Raw genomic sequence first — 17,077 nt, forward strand, 5'->3', positions numbered from 1 at the left:
TTTTCATTCTCAACCAAATTGACTAGTGGTGGAACGGATCACAACATTCACGGTTCACAATAAAAAATAAATAAAAAAATTCACGGTTCAGACCATTTGCGGTTTTTGAGCTTCGGGTCGGATAATTTTTCGGATCAGCTTTTAATTTATTACTTAAAGCTCACTTGAAGTTATTCGATACCACATCAAAAACTACTAGCCTAACTGATAAAGTGAACAGTCGGTAATAAAATAAGAACAAATGCACAAATTACAAGGAGAGATGAATACTAAATAACAAAGTTACAAAGTCTAACAGTAGTATTCAGGTACAGAAATTAATAATGAAGCCTAATTTAAAATAACACTGTAGAAATTAAATATGGTTTCATCTTTGTTTTCAGATTTATTTTGTTAACATTGACACAGACAACTAGGAATATTAGGTGTGTGCTATTCCTTTAAGACCAAATGCACGGACTGAAAAAACTGAAAAACAGCTTTCTTTCTAGACATTTCACTTGTGACATAACCGACAGAATACTTGCCGAGACGGGTATTTAGAAGAGTATTTTGACATAATTTTGTGTCCGTTCAAGGGCAAGGAAACGTGTAAGAGGAATCAATTTGGTGTTCGAGCACTATCTGAAACGCGCCTCTCTCTCTCTGCATGCGCGCACTTCAGGTGCTTGACGTACGCACAAAAAGGGGCTGAAAATGTGCGTACGCCACTTCCGACGCATAAGTTGTGATTTATAAAAAACAAACTTGATGGGAAAATTTGCGCACCTGCACGCAAACTCTGACCCATGCGTACGAACGTTTTGGAGATGGAGCAGTTTGGCGACCGATGGTGAGCTGGAGTTAAGTGTCTTTTTGGTCACTTTTAGACAGAAAATCTAAAGAAAATTAAACATATACAGAAAGATAATACAAATATAATTTCACTCACCAAGCCTGTCACTTGAAGCAAATATGGGGATAATTTTCTGTCTAAAAGTGACCAAAAAGACACTTAACTCCAGCTCACCATCGGTCGCCAAACTGCTCCATCTCCAAAACGTTCGTACGCATGGGTCAGAGTTTGCGTGCAGGTGCGCAAATCTTAAATGTCCGCGCCAGCGAGCGCGTTGGGCCGTTTAGTGAAACTGAGCAACTAACAGTTTAAATAAATAAAATAATGATTTAAACTATGTTTTACTTCTGATATAAACATTTAGATTAAATATGCCATTCAAATGAATGAAGTTAAACACTTAAACATGAAATCATTACTGAGAAGTTACAGCATTTTTTATATTCAAATTCACTCAATAAAAATATTTGTTGTGGATGCGATGTTTTTGAACACTTTTCCTGTGGCGTGCTGCGTTTTAATGTTTTAACCACAGAGATAATTGCTTATCATGATAAGATTGTCTGAGAAAATAGTTTCGTGCAAATAATGCCAAAGGCCTATCTGTTTCCATTAAAATATAAATCAATTAAAAATACAATTCAGCCAGTGGAAAAGATTGAGAAAAACTTTCTCTGAAATGTATTTTACACTATTTGATTTATGTATTCAAAAACAAGGCAAGGATAGGCAACTACTTGATTTTTATGAATGTAATGTGTCTTGTACCATTAAACGTTATCACGTAGATGAATAAACATATGCAAATGATATGCAGATGAGGATCTCCATAGTAAAACTAGGCGTTGTAAGCTCCATATATGGTTATTTCGGGGTGGAGACGCATGTTCGCACAATCTTCCGCTGACTGGGATTTATAAAGTGAATTCTGCGCAGGTTCTGGCGTACGAACGGTTTTATAAGTCTGAATATTTTTTTGCGTACGCCATTTTTTGCTATCGGGCGCACGTACACTTTTAGTAAGGATCCTACGCACAGTTTTATAAATGAGACCCCAGGTCCGTACGGATCATGGATCAACTGCGATCCGTTCCACCCCTAAAATGAACAGTTTCCTTTTACCTCAATTAAGTTTTGTATAAACCAGAATAAACATGATTGTTGATTTTAAATCACATTTATTTTAATTGCTGGATCTTCCTGCTGAACAGACAACCAGCATGATGTTATATGTTGAAGTTGGTCTTGACTTCAGCATGCCTTTTAATCAGTTCTCCTTTTTTTCAGTTTGGCAGACTGTAATCTCACAGATCAGGACTGTGAAATTGTTTCTTCAGCTCTTCAGTCATCAAACTCCCCCCTGAGAGAGCTGGACCTGAGTAACAATGAACTGCAGGATTCAGGAGTGAAGCTGCTCTGTGCTGGACTGAGGAGTCCAAACTGTCAACTCAACATACTGAGGTACTTGAGGGTCTGTGAAAAATAACCACACAAGGACATATCGTGGCAAACTTATTCTGAAATTAATCTTATTCAAGGATTATTTCTCACCGCATCCCAAAATTAAAGTAAATTAATCTGATCATTCTGATGAAACGTGATGCGTTTTTGAGTTGATGTGGGTGTTGACTCTGTTTGCATGAATTGCCTCAGATCATTACCATATGAATAGCGTGCGCTATCTGTAGGCATGTTCACATTTGCAGGAAGCTGACACGAGAGACAGTTACATCTCTCTCTCTTATACAGATTATAGAAACAGAATATTTGTTTTCATTTTGAATAGGATAGTTTAAAAGTAAACACTTACATGTATCTACAGATATATTGCTCATGTCTATGTGACAAATTTTCGCTGAGTTTTGTTTCTTTTTTGTGACGCACTGCAGAAAAAAGTTCACAGAGATGGCAGAAAACATCCTGTTTGTTTTGCTTTGATTGCAAGTGGACACAAATGAAAGTAAACTTTTTACAGTTTCGAATGATGTATTGCTGTATAACCGTATTACCATAAATTACATCAATTAGTATTTTAGGTCGTTTGCTGCTATGTGAAAAAATCCCCCAAAAGGCGCCAGTATGTCTGTCGACCCCAGACGGTTAATTCTTTTAGATTTCATGTAGGGCTGGACAATAATTCAATATCAATATAAATCGTGATATAATGTTTTTTCAATAACGGTGATATGATTTTTAAACACATTTCCGATATTCCAATATACATTACAGGCATAGGCTATGTTTACATGCAACCAGATAATCCATTAGTAATCAGATTGATGGCTCGATCGGACTGAAAAGCCTTCATTTAAACACCTTAATCAATTCGATTGAGCTCGATCCGAATGAAATTTTGATCGAATTGAGAGCGGTGGTTTATTCCTTTTCTAATCCAATCATAAAACATTTGATCGGATTGAAAACCGAAACTGAAAGGACTGCGCATGTGCAATGACGTTGAAATAGCGTAATGACGTATGACGTGCGAACGAGCTGTTATTCCTGTTGAATAAAGTGTCATATAAATGAGTGTCCCGTCATTCTATAATCCTCCTTTCACTCAGCATCTGTGAAGTGGAGCAGGACAACGTCCCACCAGTCCTTGTTTCAGATTCTCATCCACAGACGAGATATGGCAGGGAGGGGCATTTTTACTGCGTGATAAATATAAGCCGCATGGCACAACGGTTCATATGTTCATTGTCTCCAAATTATGACCAGAAATGGACAAATATTAAAGGGATAGTTCACTTTGAAATTAATTTTTGATATGTTTTAGCTTACCTCAAGGGCATCCAAGATGTAGGTGTCTTTGTTTCCGCAGTAGTTTCAATTTTGATATTTTTAGGTCAAACCGTTCTTGTCTGTCAGTCATATAATGCAGGTCTGTGGTCACTGTCTCAAAACACAAGCACAGAGTCCAAATTAAAACAATTCCCCATCGTCCAAATGAAACAATTCCCCATCATAAGTACACATTGATGGCCTAAGACACGAAACGAGCGGTTTGTGTGAGAAAACGAACAGTATTTATATCGTTGTTATCTCTTGAAAACAGCACACGTCCAAATGATCTGACGGCGCGGGCGGGTATAGATATATACATAGATGTCGCCTTGGCTACGGTTTCGTTCCAATGAACTGCAGTAGCGAAGGCGACCTCTAGTGTATACATCTATACCCGCCAGCGGGCGGGTATAGATATATACACTAGATTTCGCTTGGCTACGGTTTCGTTCCAATGAACTGCAGTAGCCAAGGCGACATCTATGTATATATCTACCCGCCCGCGCCGTCAGATCATTTGGACGTGTGCTGTTTTCAAGAGATAACAACGATATAAATACTGTTCGTTTTCTCACACAAACCGCTCGTTTCGTGTCTTAGGCCATCAATGTGTACTTATGATGGGGAATTGTTTCATTTGGACGATGGGGAATTGTTTTAATTTGGACTCTGTGCTTGTGTTTTGAGCCAGTGACCATCGACCTGCATTATATGACTGACAGACAAGAACGGTTTGACCTAAAAATATCAAAATTCAAACTACTGCGGAAACAAAGACACCTACATCTTGGATGCCCTTGAGGTAAGCTAAAACATATCAAAAATTAATTTCAAAGTGAACTATCCCTTTAAGTCTGCTGTTTAAAACAAATAAAGAATCAATGTAGGAGAATAGTTATTATGTGCAAACAGTGGGGAAACTCTATTTGTGAGTTTTTTGCGCATGTCAAAAAATCTATTCCGATTTGAAGCTTGTGACATAAAAGCTTGTGACCCGATCACTTGTTTAGCATTCATGTAAACACTACATTCAGATTCATCAATCGGAATGAATTCAGGGTGTCATCAACACTCAGAATGTCCCTCAGCAACATGTGTTTTTGTTTTTCTGCAGCAACTTTGAGCACTTTTCATATTCTTTATCCTGGCTGAAGCACTTTTGTTTCAATCTATAAGAATAATATTATCAGTCTATGTTAGCCTATAGTTTAAAGTTAAAGATATTAATATTATTAAGTTGAGTCTTATGTTTATTTGACGGTGATTTCACATTTCTTGTTTCTATGAAGGCTAAATACAAATAAAATATTATTTTGTACCATTTTTATTTCTAAAATATTATATAGTTTTATAGGAGGAGGTTTCAGAGACTTGGCAAATTAATTTATCAGAAGTGTGTAGGTACAGACATTCATTGTGGGCGTTCTTGGCAGTTTTTTCTGAGGCTTTTATATTGTTCATATCGATATCGGAATTATATCGTATCGACCGAAATTAAGAAATATATTGTGATTTATAAATGTTGGCCATATCGTCCAGCCCTAATTTCATGGGTAAAAATAGAGTTTTTTTATTTTGAAATTATAACTTACAATTAGATCCTTAAGATAATTTGTAGCTGATAAATATAATAAATAAAAACAACACTGTGATTTCATTAAAATCAATCAGAGGCCACCAGTAGATGAAGCACACTAACATGGACACTTACTGTTGTTGTAGATTATCTCAGTGTTTGGTGACAGAGGAAGGTTGTGCTGCTCTGGCTTCAGCTCTGAGTTCAAACCCTTCACACCTGAGAGAGCTGGATCTGAGCTACAATCACCCAGGAGAATCAGGACTGAAGCTGCTCTCTGATACTCTCAACCATCTGGACAAACTCAAGTATGTTAAGTAATATAACAATAATCCTGTCTAGTGTGATTGGTTTTGTTTTTTTAAAGGGTTAGTTACCAAAAAAAATTAAATTCTGTCATTATTTACTCACCCTCATATCGTTCCAAACCTGTAAGAATTTCATTTTCAGAATAGAAATGAAGAAATTTTAATAAAATCTGAGATATTTCTGTGATATGTGCATTGACAGTGCTACCACTTCAACGCTTCAAAAAGTTCATAAAGAGATTGTGAAACTGACCTTTTTGAATTTAGTTTAATCCAAATTTTCTGAAGAGACATGATCACTTTATATGATGAACAGATTTAATTGACTCTTTTATTCACATATAAAATTCATCAGCGCACACATCAGTTATGTTAAACGGAAGCTCAGACATGCTTGCTTGATGTGTGAGAATGTGTGAGAGTTATTCTTGTGTTACAGAGCACGTTTGAGCTTCCCTAAGAACCAATGAGTTTGATTCTCGCGTTACACATTTTGTTAACCCTTGCAGTAAAAAAAGGCCAAATCCTGACAATTTCATACCATTTTCCATTAAAACAGTAATATACCGTAGAAAACAAAAATAGCCTACAGGAATATACTGTGAATTAACAACGTTCAAAATCAACACTCAGAGGCTGTTTTCCCAATCACCCTCAATCACTATTCCCTACATTAGTTCACTAATATAGTCCACTTGACAGAGTGAATAAAAAGTGAGTGAATTCAGACACTAATGAACACCTGACAAGCAGAACATTAAAACATTTCAAACTCCTCCTTGACTTAGACACAGACATCAACATCAATAATCAGCACATGAATCTCAACAATGGTGACAATCAAAAGTTTCATGTCACAATGCATGCTGGGTTCCAGTATTGTGTAAAACTCCCAGCATGCACTGCAGTATGAATAAATTTTTTTTTAAAAAAATGTAAAATTGTCACCATTGTTGAGAGACATGTTTGGATTTTTGATTTCTCTGTGTTTCTGCAAGAAAGTGTAGCTCTGTTTCTGTGGTTGTGCATGAGGTGTTAAAAAAAGAAAGTGTGATTGTAACTTATTGCTGTAGTTTCTGCAGGACGTTTGAGCCTCCGCAAGAACCAGTGAGGTTCATTCTTGTGTGTTAGGCAGCACATTTGAGCTTTATGTGAAATAAGCAATATATCTGAGTTTATAGATAGAGATGCACCGATTGATCGGCTGGTGAACGGAATTGGCCGATTTTCACGTGATCGGCCATGACCGGTGACCGGCCGGTCAATCTGACATATGCCGATTTTATGCCGGTCAAATGCACTCAGGCGCCACATGATTAACCTTTTGAGCGGTACGGTCTCATATATGGGATTTTTATTTCTGTGCCCCTGAGAGTAACATTACGGCGCCACATTTAGCATGTTCAGTGATGTCACATCACTGCCAGATTCAAACTGTGCTTTCGCGCGTTGGCTGGCGCTGAGCCAGAGTCGGACGCGTTCAGCGCTGTCATATATCACAACTAAGCAGTGTTTTCAACCTCATAATGTTTATTTTAGGTTTCAGATCTTTAAATACACATAAGCACGAGTAAAACAATACATTTGGAGTTTGTAAAATACACACTGATGTCTGTAACAATCTATTCAAATATAATTTGCCAAAATGAGCTATTCATATCAGACAAACATAGTGGAAGTAACTATAAAGTTTACTTTATTCTTCTCAGTTCACCGGCCACTTTCTTGCATTTATTTCGAGAGAAACTGATGAATTCACGTGCTGTAAATCCGACTGACAGGACAACATTGCGGCGCCCATCTCATGTTATAGATCAAGATTATTTATAAAGATTTTTAAACGACCAAACACACTCACTTACACGTATTTGAGAGTCGGAATATCAGATAGGCTAGTTGATGACATGGTAAGCAAGTTTGTGAATATTTTGAATAAAAAAGGAAAAGCGAAATAAAAGCGACACATCTGTCGTACAGTATTATTGTGGCTGCGGTGTATCGAGTGATGTGTCGCCATGGAAACATTAAAGGGAATGGTCGCCTTGAAAAAACTCACTCTGGGGGGTGGGGGTGTCAGTTAGAATATTTTAAACTTACACGTGAAAGGGTTAAAGAAAAGATGGAAAATAAATATTTGTGTGTGCTGTAAAGTGGTTAGAAAATAAATAAATCGGAATCGGATAAAATCGGTATCGGCAGGTCAAACTCAATGAAAAATCAGAAATCGGAATCGGCCTAGAAAATTGTAATTAGTGCATCTCTAGTTATAGAATTAAAATATTGTTTTAATGAGGTTGTGCACTTTGTACATAAATACACTGTTGACATCTAAGTTTAGAACGAAGATGGATAATAAATTGAAAGTGAGTGTGGAGAAACTGAGAGAGCAAATAGCATAGTTCCTTTTTCGTTCTTTGCTTAGGGGTAATAAGAAGTTTGAAATACCTTCTCAGCAGTAAACTGTTAGTGAACATCCCAACGCTGCCGACGCTGCTGAGAGCGACATTTAGATGAATATGTTAATATGTGTTGCACACTTTTCTCTTCATAACAAACACAACAAAAACACAGTGATGAGAAATCAGCAGTAAAGAAAGCATCTGATCACAGCGACGTGGATATGATTGCACCAGCTCTGCAATTCTGCAGTCAAGTCATGTCTCGATTGTTTATACAGCACTTTATACAATAGATTGGTTTAAAACCACAAATATCTTATCTATAATTTGATCTATAGGCCATCTGTAATTGAGACATTTATTCAAGAAATTCATCACAAACAAAGACAGATAATACAGATAAATGTCAGGCCGGAGTGGGTTTTGAGTGAAGGTAGTTTTACCGGTGTGAGTGAGTGGTACATGAGTGGATCGTTCACTTGGGCTGTGAGTGATTGAGCGAGCGCACTGACATAGAGTCGAATATTGAGTGGAGCATCACACCGCTTCACTCACATGCTGTGGTTTTTGTAGGAAATTTTAAAAGAATCACTGTTTTACGGCTGATCAAATGAATTGACCAGTGATCATTTTAATGGGCCATAACTGGGTATTAATTAATTTGCTATGGATATTAATATCCTAAGTATGGTAAACTATTTAAAGCAGTGGTTCTCAAACCTGTCCTGGAGTGCCACCAGCCCTGCACATGTATGTCTATATCTAACACACCCATTTCAGGTCGTGCAGTCTCTACTGCATCAGTTGAATCAGGTGTGATATATGAGGGAGACATACAAAATGTCTCAAAATACTAAAATAGTGGTACTCCAGGACAGGTTTCAGAACCACTGCAGGGCTTCAGACTGCGACCATTTTTTGAGAATGTGCTAGTTAAAATTTGACGTGGTCGTATTTGTGCGAGTGCATGCATGGTCACGCACTTAATCGGTGTCTGCCTACCTGCACTTTCATTAGACATGTATCTAATCTGTCAAGTATTATCAACTAGGCTAAATCGGCTATTCTACCGTAGTAGTCGGTTACAGTAAACGTCAAGAAGTAGCAGTTAAACGGCCATTTCACATCGCAAGCGTGAGCAGCACGTATTTTTGTTTGGCATGTATGTTAACCAATGATTGCATTCACACCGGGAGTGGGAGCGCCACGTGAGCAGCAGTGAAGTGGTCCAGTGAAGAGCAGAGGCTATTTTTGCTGCGCCGCTCACACTTAATTAAAGTGAAAGCACACTTTTGATGGACAAAATAACTATTGTAACGTCTGAAGAATGACAGACAAGGGAGGCTTCATTCCTGAACTTTTAATCGGAACACAAGAACAACTTTCTCTACCCGGCCTTTTCCGGACTCACCGCATTAACCCTATAACTGCTGGTGCAAAATAAAATGGTAATTTCACAACAATTATAAAATCACACCCTATACCCTTATTCACTATTCCCTACATTAGTTCAACTATAGTCCACTTGAATTAAAAAGAAGTGAGTGAATTCAGACACTGATGAACACCTGATAAGCAGAATCACAGAAGGACAGAGAGACAAGAACAGAAAAAAGAGAAACACAAGAACTACAACTGACTTCCAGCCACTGAGTGTGAAAACAGTTTACAAACCAGTTTAACATTATTTATTTCATACATGTACAAAAGGTTTTGTTGAGAATTAACAGATATTTCGTTTTATTGAATATAATAAAGTTTGTAGTCACCATGATGGAGATCAGTGTTTGCTTTAGTTGGTCTCTTGACCCTTGACTTTATAGCATTAGTTTCTCTCTAGCTGCTGTAACTGTGAGTTTATAAAACACATTAGTTATGGCAAGACAAAGTCAAGAGGAAGTTGATCAGGTGTTTTTGTCTGTTGTGATTATGCCATAATCATTTTAGACATGTCTGGTTTTCTGATCTCATCCAGTGTAAAAGCTTTGAATTTATGGCTATGTAATATTTGTCATATATCTGTTAATCTACCTCATGAAATCCAGCAATGTTTCTGTAATCAGTTATTCTGAAGGATATTGAAATCATATACTGCATTAAAACATTTTGAACTACTGCATGACTCACACACAGACATCAACATTCATGTCGCAATGCAGGGTTCCAGGATAGTATAAAACTCCCAGCATGCACTGCTGCATAAATAAATAAATAAATTATTGCCACCATTGTTGAGAGACATGCTGATTTCTGATATCTCTGTGTTTCTACAAGTCAGTGTAACTCTTTCTTTGGTTGTGCATGATGTGTTAAAAAAACAATTATCATTGTAACTAATTTCTGTAGTTTCACAGTGGTGGTAATGTAACACTTGATACAGTATTAAACTGAATGAGATTTAGTGAATGAACAGGCTATATGATCATCATGTCATCATAATAAATATAACAAACTGCATTCACAAACCGTGTGTATGCACATGTGTGACTTGCAAAAACAGAGTTCAAGCAGCAAGCGAAACACTGATGTTAAAAAGTCAAGGGTCAGCATCCCAACTAAAGCAAACACTGATCTCTATAATGGTAACTTCAAATCAAACATTTTCAATTAAACATCTCAATAACAACTTCTGTAGATGTATGACAGATATAAAGTCATACTGGGTAATAATAAGTGTAATAATGTGTAATGGCTGGAAGTCAGGTGTAGTTCTTGTGTTTCTCTATTTTCTGTTCGTGTGTTTCTCTTTCCTTCAGTGATTCTGCTTGTTAACAGCAGGTGTTCATCACTAATGCTCAACATTCACTTATTTCACTTATTCACTTAATTATCTCACTGCAACACTGTGTCAATGTTACTTTTTACTCTTTGTAGTGTGGATTTTCCTGTGGGGTTGAAAAGGTTAAGCGTAAGATAAAAAGACACACCCACAACAGTGTAAATGTAATAAACTGTAAGTTATAAAACAGGTATATACTGGCAACACTTTTAACAGTAGTTTACTGTAAGATTTAGTTTTTTGGGTCACCATTGTGGTGAAGAGTAGAGCCTGTGCTTCAGTGCACCAGGAGAAGATCTAGAAACATTGATGATACGCTGTGTGTTTCTTTATTTGAAACCCAGTGCTTAATTTGTAAAGTGGGAGGTCCCGGAGCGCAGAGGGGGGGTGGATCCGGCGACTCAAAATGGGGATTGGAGGTAACGAAAAAAAAAAAAAAAAAAATTACACTGCCTATGTAACGGAGGCCAGCTAGTAGTTGCTGTGCGAGTAAACCTCACTCCTCTGATCTCAATTGGCGCTCTAGGCTGCAGCCTTTAGCCTCCTTGCTAGAGTGCCTGACTCTCATGCCGGAGACTCGGGTTCGAGACCCGCACGGAGCGAGGTGTGAAGGACCTGGTGAGAGAGGTTACACCTACGTAGCTTCTCTGCAGGGGAGGCGTCAGAGAATTTTTTAAGTCTGCATGAACCGGAAGTTGCAAATGACTTTTCAAATCATCATATTATAATGATTTCTGAAGGATCATGTGACACTGAAGACTGGAGTAATGATGCTGAAAATTCAGCTTTGATCACAGGAATAAATTACATTTTAAAATATATTAAATAGAAAACAGTCCATTTAAATAAGTGTATATCGGGCCATATGATTGCTGGCCCCCTGGACATATCTTTGATTCATTCATGGTCTGAAATAGCGTAGGGATCTGGTAATGTCTCACCATTACTGAGAGTTCATTTCTTAATATAATCGGCGGAGTCCGCGCTACCTAGACTCCCAAAGTAAATGATGCTAGCCATTTCCTCACTGTCACACACCTAGCTAGCTAGCGAGACATAATGTTATATATGCAAATGAAACACAAACAAACAGATCCAATTCTGAAATGTCAATTTATTATTGAGTCAACAAGAATTTACAAACATTGGAAATCTGTTAATTGCCGAGTTCTGTATAACGTTACATGCCAAGAATTACGTGCACCTCCATGTACTGTATACAAATTATATGATGGGCCATTGGGTCCTATCTTGCACCCAGCACAATTGACTTTGATGTGAACTGTGTGTGTGTGTGTGTGTGAGAGAGAGACTCAGCGAGCACAGTCTGGCCATAGAGAGAGAGAGAGAGACCCACTCTACAGGGGTCAGAGGTCAGATGTCTGCTGTACGCGGATGACCTGGTCCTGCTGTCCCGCACACCTGAGGGCCTTCAGCAGAGCCTGTCCCTGCTGGAACAATACTGTCACGACTGGGCCCTGACAGTCAATCTGGACAAAACCAGAGTCATGGTGTTCCAGAAGAAAGCCCGATCTCAGGGACACAAACACCAGTTCCTGTATAAAGGCCAGGTCCTGCAGCACAGCTCTAGCTACAGCTATCTGTGTGTGTGTGTGTGTGTGTGTGTGTGTGTGTAAAGGCCAGGTCCTGCAGCACAGCTCTAGCTACAGCTATCTGTGTGTGTGTGTGTGTGTGTGTGTGTGTAAAGGCCATGTTCTGCAGCACAGCTCTAGCTACAGCTATCTGTGTGTGTGTGTGTGTGTGTGTGTGTGTGTGTGTGTGTGTGTGTGTGTGTGTGTGTGTGTGTGTGTGTGTGTGTGTGTGTGTGTGTGTGAGAGTAAAGGCCAGGTCCTACAGCTATCTGTGTGTGTACAGCTCTAGCTACAGCTATCTGGGCATCGACATCAGTGCTTCGGGACGCTTCGGTCTGGCTGTGAAAACACTCGGTGAAAAGGCTCGGAGGGCTTTCTATGCTATAAAGTCACGATGTTGACACTTAAAATTACCCATTAAAACCTGGATAAAATTATATAATTTAATAATAAAAACAATTCTTTTATATGGATGTGAAATTTGGGGACCAGTTCTAAATTGTAAAAATTGGGATAAAACTTCAGTAGAAAAATTACAATTGGAAATTGCCAAAAATATTCTCGGGTTCACAGAAACACGTCCACTGCCGCCTGTAGGGCTGAGCTAGGCCTGTACCCGCTGAACATCGAGATCCAGAAGAGATGTGTTCAGTTCTGGCATCATCTCCATCAGTCTGATCCAGAGTCAGTCCAATATAAAGCCCTCCTCGCCAATGAAACCTCAGCAGAACCTCATCCTCTAAACACACTCGCTCTCCAACTCGTCCATCAGACTATACTCCCCATCAACCCCAAACCTATCATTAACCAAATCCACAAACATCTAAAAGTCACTCATGATGAAGCACTAAAAGCACATTTTGCCCTCCAGAATAAACTCCAATGTTACTCGACCCTCAATAGAGCCACTAAACTGGCCAGTTATCTATTTATTAAACATTTTAAAGAAAGACAAATCCTCTCCAAATACAGATTAAGTGACCATGATCTAGAGATAGAGAGAGGAAGACATAGACAAACATGGACAGAGAGAGAGCAGAGGAGTGTGTTTGTGTGTGTGTGTGTGTGTGTGTGTGTGTGTGTGTGTGTGTGTGTGTGTGTGTGTGTGTGAGAGAGAGACTCAGCGAGCACAGTCTGGCCATAGAGAGAGAGTGTGTGTGTGTGTGTGTGTGTGTGTGTGTGTGTGTGTGTGTGTGTGTGTGTGTGAGACTCAGCGAGCAGTCTGGCCATAGAGAGAGAGTGTGTGTGTGAGAGTGAGTGAGAGAGATACTCAGCAAGCATAGTCTGGCCATAGAGAGAGAGAGAGAGAGAGTGTGTGTGTGTGTGTGTGTGTGTGTGTGTGTGTGGGAGAGAGACTCAGCGAGCACAGTCTGGCCATAGAGAGAGAGAGTGTGTGTGTGTGTGTGTGTGTGTGTGTGTGTGTGTGTGTGTGTGTGTGTGTGTGTGTGTGTGTGTGAGAGAGAGACTCAGCGAGCACAGTCTGGCCATAGAGAGTGTGTGCGTGTGTGTGTGTGTGTGTGTGTGTGAGAGAGACTCAGCGAGCACAGTCTGGCCATAGAGAGAGAGAGTGTGTGTGTGTGTGTGTGTGTGTGTGTGAGAGAGAGACTCAGCGAGCACAGTCTGGCCATAGAGAGAGAGAGAGTGTGTTTGTGTGTGTGTGTGAGTGTGAGAAACTCAGCGAGCTCAGAAAGCCATAGAGTGAGTGAGTGAAGAGAGTGATAGAGAGAGTGTGTGTGTGAGAGAGAGAGAGAGAGAGAGAGTGTGTGTGAGAGAGAGAGACACTCAGTGAGCACAGTCTGGCCATAGAGAGAGAGAGAGTGTGTGTGTGTGTGTGTGTGTGTGTGTGAGAGAGAGAGAGAGAGACTCAGCGAGCACAGTCTGGCCATAGAGAGAGAAGAGTGTGTGTGTGTGTGTGTGTGTGTGTGTGTGAGAGCGAGAGAGAGAGAGAGAGAGAGAGAGAGAGAGACTCAGCGAGCACAGTCTGGCCATAGAGAGAGAGTGTGTGTGTGTGTGTGTGTGTGTGTGTGTGAGAGAGAGAGAGACTCAGCGAGCACAGTCTGGCCATAGAGAGAGAAGAGTGTGTGTGTGTGTGAGTGTGAGAAACTCAGCGAGCTCAGAAAGCCATAGAGTGAGTGAGTGAAGAGAGTGATAGAGAGAGTGTGTGTGTGTGTGTGAGAGCGAGAGAGAGAGAGAGAGAGAGAGAGAGAGAGAGAGAGAGAGAGAGACTCAGCGAGCACAGTCTGGCCATAGAGAGAGAGAGAGAGAGAGAGAGAGAGAGACTCAGCGAGCACAGTCTGGCCATAGAGAGAGAGAGAGAGAGAGAGACTCAGCGAGCAAAGTCTGGCCATAGAGAGAGAAGAGTGTGTGTGTGTGTGTGTGTGAGAGAGAGAGAGAGAGAGAGAGAGACTCAGCGAGCACAGTCTGGCCATAGAGAGAGAGAGTGTGTGTGTGTGAGATAGAGAGAGAGAGACTCAGCGAGCACAGTCTGGCCATAGAGAGAGAAGAGTGTGTGTGTGTGTGTGTGTGTGTGTGTGTGTGTGTTTGGGTGTGTGTGTGAGTGTGAGAAACTCAGCGAGCTCAGAAAGCCATAGAGTGAGTGAGTGAAGAGAGTGATAGAGATAGTGAGAGAGTGCGCATGTGTGAGAGTGAGAGAGAGAGAGTGTTTGAATTTTAATTAGTTTATTTTCCTGAAACGTTTGATCAACAAGAAAATCTCTCTTGATATTAATATTGAATACGACTCATAAGTGTAATTAAACTTTAATTCAAGTTATTATTATTTTGTGTGTGTGTGTGTGTTCTAGTGTGGATCACGGAGTAGAGTTAATGATGGCATCAAGACTACACAGATGTAAGTCCTCAAACACAGTTTTAGTGTGTGTTGTTGTAAATGTTGCTGTTGTAATGTGTGTGTTCTTGTGTTCAGATGCCGTTGATCTCACACTGGATCCAAACACAGCAAACACTGATCTCGTTCTGTCTGAGGAGAACAGAAAGATGACGTGTGTGAGAGAGAGTCAGTCGTATCCTGATCATCCAGAGAGATTTGAGCATCGTCCTCAGGTTCTGTGTGGAGAGAGTCTGACTGGACGCTGTTACTGGGAGGCTGAATGGAGTGGAGATGCTGGTATATCAGTGTCATATAAAGGAATCAAGAGGAAAGGAGGGAGTGAGTGTGTGTTTGGATGGAATGAGAAGTCCTGGAGTCTGATCTGCTATAATCACGGATTCTCTGTCTATCACAATAATATCTCCACTGCTGTTTCTGCTGGTTCAGGATCCTGTAAGAGAGTAGGAGTGTTTGTGGACGTATCGGCCGGCACTCTGTCCTTCTACAGCGTCTCACGCGACACACACACACTCACACACTTACACACATTCACACACACATTCACTGAACCACTTTATGCTGGATTTAGAGTTTATCCTCATCATAATGTTAAGTCTTCAGTGTCTCTGTGTCACATTAAACAACAAACACACTCTGACTGACACACACTCTGACTGACACACAAACACACACACACACACACACACACACACACACACACACACACACACACACACACTCTGACTGACACACACACTAAAAGAAATTACAAAGAAAATGTGTTACCAATTTCTCATTTTTATCAGAAGTGTGTAATTACATAAATACTTAATAATTCACATGTTTTATTACAGTTTAATCATGTTATTGTAATTTATGGTCAATAAACGCTTGTTCCTGTTTCAGTCTGAACATGTTTCTTCAGTTGTTGATCTTTGACTGTTATTTTCATTCATGATAAACGTTTGTCACCCTGAGTTTCACTGTTTTTACACGTTTGCTTTTTAATGTCCAGTTTTGACTGAATCACTTTATGAATCTTCATCAAAAGAGAGTTTGGACTGAATCTAATACAGAAGAACTGTTGAACAGGAAAGTAAACGAGTCTGGGACAAATAATCAAAGTCAAAGTAAAAAACACTTTATTTTAATGTGTAATTATATATTTAAGTACTGAGTAATATTAAGCACATGTATCTACTGTAGAGTTATGGATAATCATAAGCATCACTATTGTTAGTGAGTCCCATAGACTTTGCATTGCGACCAACTTTGACACTCGTAGCTCTGATCGAGGATTTCACAGAAACGTGTGATTTGAAGAGGCTGACAGGCTCTGTGAGAACATTCCTCACGCTGGGGTAAAAGTGTCACCCCTGGGGGGCAGGAGCGTCCCAAAGTCTCCCATTGACTTACTATGGTGTCGGACGGCCCATGAAACGCACGTTTCTCCTACTATGGCGAATTGCACAGGGATTTTGTATTGAACATAACTCTGGATCACAGTGTCATAGAGACAAGGGGGCGGGCTCAGTTTACTCAGACCACCAATCAGTTTTTCAGGATCATTGTGAAGCTATCAAGCCACGCCCTAGCAACCATTTAGAGCACCTTAGCAACAAGTTCCATTGAAAGAGATCAAAGGGATATCCGGATAGAAGTGTCATAGAAACATGAGGGTGGTCTCGTTTGACTCGGGGCAGCAAACAGCCAATCATGAATCACCTCAACACTTCCTAGCCCCGCCCTAGCAACCATTGTCGAGCACCCTAGCAACCAACATCCAAAGAGGGATATCTTCCATTCTGAATGTCACAGAGGCGTGGGAGTTGGTTTATATCATTCACACTGACAAGCAGCCTTTGGAGTTTCTTCATTGGCAGCTGTCAAGCCACTCCCTAGCAACCAAATAGAACACCCTAGCAACCGTTTTGCAAGACCTATATCTCTGCATCAGAACATTGTATAAAG

General features: G+C 39.9%; 1 protein-coding gene across 2 annotated transcripts in view; it reads left to right on the forward strand.

Moving 5' to 3' along the window:
* Positions 1-16,206, forward strand: part of LOC311295134 (protein NLRC3-like) — a 29,093-nt gene extending 12,887 nt beyond the window's left edge. The window contains exons 5-8 of one of the 2 annotated variants that reach the window (XM_084416358.1): positions 2,123-2,296; positions 5,345-5,506; positions 15,081-15,127; positions 15,203-16,206. In XM_084416358.1, coding sequence (XP_084272484.1) covers positions 2,123-2,296; positions 5,345-5,506; positions 15,081-15,127; positions 15,203-15,768 — 949 coding nt within the window. In that variant the 3' untranslated portion in view covers positions 15,769-16,206. The remainder of the gene's footprint in view (positions 1-2,122; positions 2,297-5,344; positions 5,507-15,080; positions 15,128-15,202) is intronic. The other variant, XM_084416359.1, reaches the window with a different exon arrangement.
* Positions 16,207-17,077: the final 871 nt, after the last annotated feature.

This window comes from Rutilus rutilus (assembly GCF_951802725.1).
Source record: "Rutilus rutilus genome assembly, chromosome: 1".
Taxonomy (NCBI): domain Eukaryota; kingdom Metazoa; phylum Chordata; class Actinopteri; order Cypriniformes; family Leuciscidae; genus Rutilus; species Rutilus rutilus.